A 3,716-nucleotide genomic window follows, 5' to 3' on the forward strand; every position below is an offset into this window, starting at 1 on the left:
TCACAACTCAGATTCTCATATCATCCATCAACTATCATAACTTCAGGTCTTGAGATCCAGAAATCTGCTATGGTATGCTACTAGCCTACTACTTAATACTTACTAATATAGTGTCTAGATCGTTAGATGTGATACTAGCCTTGTTGAAACTTAAAAGAAATAGTTTGTGTTTGTTTTAGGAGTCACGTAATTCTTGCAATCTTAGATCGTTAGATGTGGAGTCACAGAGAATTGTTGATTCTGCAAATGCTGAAAACGAGCGAGAAATTGAAATCAACGAGGATGATGATGTTAACAAAGAAAAGTCACCATTACAGAGGAAGAGAAAACAGTCTAGTGGAGCTAAAACATGAAAGCCTAGTAAAAGGTCATCCAATGAAATTGAAATCGATGATGATGATGATGATGATGATGGTGATAAAGGGAAGTCACCACAACAGAGGAAGAGAAGGCAAAGCTAATGGAGCTGAAACATCTAAGCCTAGTAAAAGGTCAACCATTGAGATCGACGATGATGATGACAATGGTAGGGGTGTCAACCGGGCTGGCCCGGCCCGGCCCGGCCCGAAACCCGTAAAGCCCGCATATGTTTGAGCCCGGCCCGGCCCGGCCCGAAATATTTCCGAGCCTATATTTCAAAGCCCGAGCCCGGCCCTAACAGGGCTACAGGGCTTTTCGGACTTTTTCGGGCTTATCTTACCGATCAAAAATTTAAACTTATAAGCCTAAAAAAACAGTGTTTGAAGGTGCACTATAAAACAAATCAATCAAAAATTTAATAACTCATCTATATTCACTACAACCAACTTAATTTAATAGAAAAGGTTTAAAACTAAATAAAATTTTGATACTTTAAGCAAATAAACTAATATATAATTCATATAAAATATCATTAATAAAAATCTTAAAGTATTAAGTATGGCTATTAAGTAAATATGAAAATTATGATTAGAGTTTAAAACTTCATTTACAATAAATTGTTAATCAAATATTGCAGTCAAACAAAAATATTAACAAAAATGTAAAAATATATTTGTTAGAGGGCTTTTCGGGCTGGCCCGAGCCCGGTCGGGCTAAGCCCGAAAAACCCTACAGCCCAAACGGGCTGAGCCCGAAAGGCCCGATTTTTTCTGGACATATATTTTTAAGTCCGAGCCCGATGTTTTTCAGGACTGGGCCGGGCCTGCCCGCGGGCTTTAGCCCTAATTGACATGCCTAGACAATGGTGATGATGGTGACAAAGAAAATTCACAACCAAAGAAAAAAAGAAGACAATGTTCAGATGTGTGGGATGACTTTACGGTGATTACTAAGAAGGATCGCAAGGGAAAAACTGAAGAAAGAGCATTGTGCAAGAATTGTAAGTCAGATCTTGCTTATGATCCACACAAAAATGGTACAAATTCATACAGACGTCATTTGAAAGGGTGTAAGCTTAAGCCTAGAAATGGAGATATTAGTCAAATGATGATTAATTCAGAAGCAAGGTTGCAAGCTAGGAAGATAGATCATATGGTTTTTCGGGAAATGATAGCAAAATGTATCATTCAGCATGATCTCCCATTTGCTTATGTTGAGTATGAGAGAGTAAGATCGATTTGGAAGTACTTGAATGAAGATGTGAAATTTATCAGCAGAAACACAGCGGCAGCCGATGTTTACAAGTTTTATGAAAATGAAGCAAAGAATTTAAAGCGAGAATTAGCTAATATTCCTAGAAGGATCAGTCTCACTTCTGATTTATGGTCTCCAATCACTCAGGAGGGATACATGTGGTTAACAACACATTACATTGAAAAGAATTGAAAGTTGAACAACAAAATTCTAGCATTTTGTGTTGTACCGCCTCCACATACAGGTACACACTTAGCTATGGAGATTCTTGAGAAACTGAAGGAATGGGGGATTGAAAAAAAAAGTGTTCTCACTTACTTTAGACAATGCTACTAACAATGATACAATGCAAGAGATGGTGAAAAATCAGCTTGTGTTGTGAAACGATTTGTTGTGTGGAGGAGAGCATTTTCATGTGAGATGTGCAGCACATGTTCTTAATCTCATTGTTTAAGATTGTCTGGCAGTGATTGGTCATTCGTTGGAAAAAATCAGAAAGAGTATCAAGTATGTTCAAAGATCATAACACCGGGAGGTACTATTTGCAAAATGTGTGGAATCTGTTGGTATAAAGCATAAGGCTGGTTTGTTGTTGGATGTGCAAACAAGATGGAACTCAACATACAAGATGCTTGATAGGGCTCTCAACTATAGAGCTGCATTTGCTAATCTCAAAGTTATTGATGGGAAAAACTATAAGTTTTTTCCTACAGAAGATGAATGGAAACGACTCAATAGTTTGTGTGATTTGTTGGAGCCGTTTGATCAGGTTACTACTCTTATTTCAGGTCCCACATATCCAACTTCCAACTTGTACTTCATGCAAGTTTGGAAGATCAATAACTGGTTGACAGTGAATGAGTTTAGTGAAGATGAAGTTATTAGGATCATGATTGTACCCATAAAGGAGAAGTTTGATAAGTACTGGGAAGAAGTAAGTGATCTATTTGCAATGACTATAGTGCTTGATCCAAGGTTGAAGCTAACACTTGCAAACTATTGTTTTAGTAAACTTGATAAAAGTTCTTGTCAACAGAAGATTGAACACTTGAAAAATAAACTAACTACTTTGTTTGAATCATATGAGAACAAGTCAGTTTTTGCATCACAATCTCCAGAAACATGTGAAACAGATTACCACAGAGATGACAATGAAGGACAAAGAGGAAACTTCAGCAATTACGATGTAAGCACTCCTAAATTCTCTGTTTGTATAAAAAACTGCAGGTTTTGGTTTTGATCAAGTACGTATTCAGTCTCTGTCTCAGGTTCTGGTTTTATAAAAAAACTGCAGGTTCTGATAAGTTTTGAACAATTCTAGTTTCAGTCTCTGTTTTTATAAATTCTAGTTTTTAAAAAATTGCAGGTTCTGGTATTTAAAACCTGCATGTTTTTAAGTTTTTAAGTTTCAAGTTCTGGTTTTATAAAAAAAACTGCAGGTTTTGGTATTTTGAATTGCAGGTTTTTGTATTTCAAGTTCTGGTTTTATAAAAAATTGCAGTTTTTGTTTTAAAGTTTCAGTTTCTTAATTCCTACTGTTTCTTATGCAGGATTTCTTAGCCTTTCGAAAGGAGACTGTTTTTGCTAGTGGAAAGACGTCATTACAAATGTATCTTGATGAACCGGCAATAGACATGAAGAATTTTGAGAGTTTAGATATTCTAAAGTATTTGAAAGATAACTCTCAGCGCTATGGAGAATTGGCTTCCATGACTTGTGATCTTCTTAGTATTCCTATCACAACAGTAGCCTCTGAATCCTCCTTTAGCATTGGAGCTAGAGTTTTGAACAAGTATAGAAGTTGTCGTCTACCAAAAAATGTTCAAGCATTAATATGCAGTCGCAATTGGTTAAAAGGTGTTGAAAGCAAATGTGTTTCATAAGTTTTCAATTTTACAATCTTAAACAGTGTATTAACTTGTTTTTTATTTTTGAAATCTGAATAGGAGGAGAAAATATTAATTAGTGAAGATGAGGCACTACCTTCTTTCCAATCGATTGTTGATGAAGAAGAAACATCTTGAGTTCCAGTTTGAAATTATTTTTGGGTTTCAGTTTAGTACTTTAGTTTCAGATTTTAGTTCGAATTAAAAATGTGACAT

At 35.8% G+C, this 3,716-nt stretch overlaps 1 protein-coding gene across 1 annotated transcript; it reads left to right on the forward strand.

Annotated features, from left to right (window-relative positions):
* Positions 1-1,233: 1,233 nt before the first annotated feature.
* On the forward strand, positions 1,234-3,497 carry LOC104748568 (zinc finger BED domain-containing protein DAYSLEEPER-like). Its single transcript, XM_019236754.2, has 2 exons — positions 1,234-2,800; positions 3,165-3,497. The coding sequence occupies exons 1-2, from the start codon at positions 2,243-2,245 to the stop codon at positions 3,495-3,497; spliced, it is 891 nt and encodes a 296-aa protein (XP_019092299.1). The 5' UTR covers positions 1,234-2,242.
* The last annotated feature ends 219 nt before the right edge of the window (positions 3,498-3,716 follow it).

The sequence above is a fragment of the Camelina sativa genome, chromosome 15 (genome assembly GCF_030686135.1).
Source record: "Camelina sativa cultivar CO46 ecotype springtype chromosome 15, ASM3068613v1".
Lineage (NCBI taxonomy): Eukaryota > Viridiplantae > Streptophyta > Magnoliopsida > Brassicales > Brassicaceae > Camelina > Camelina sativa.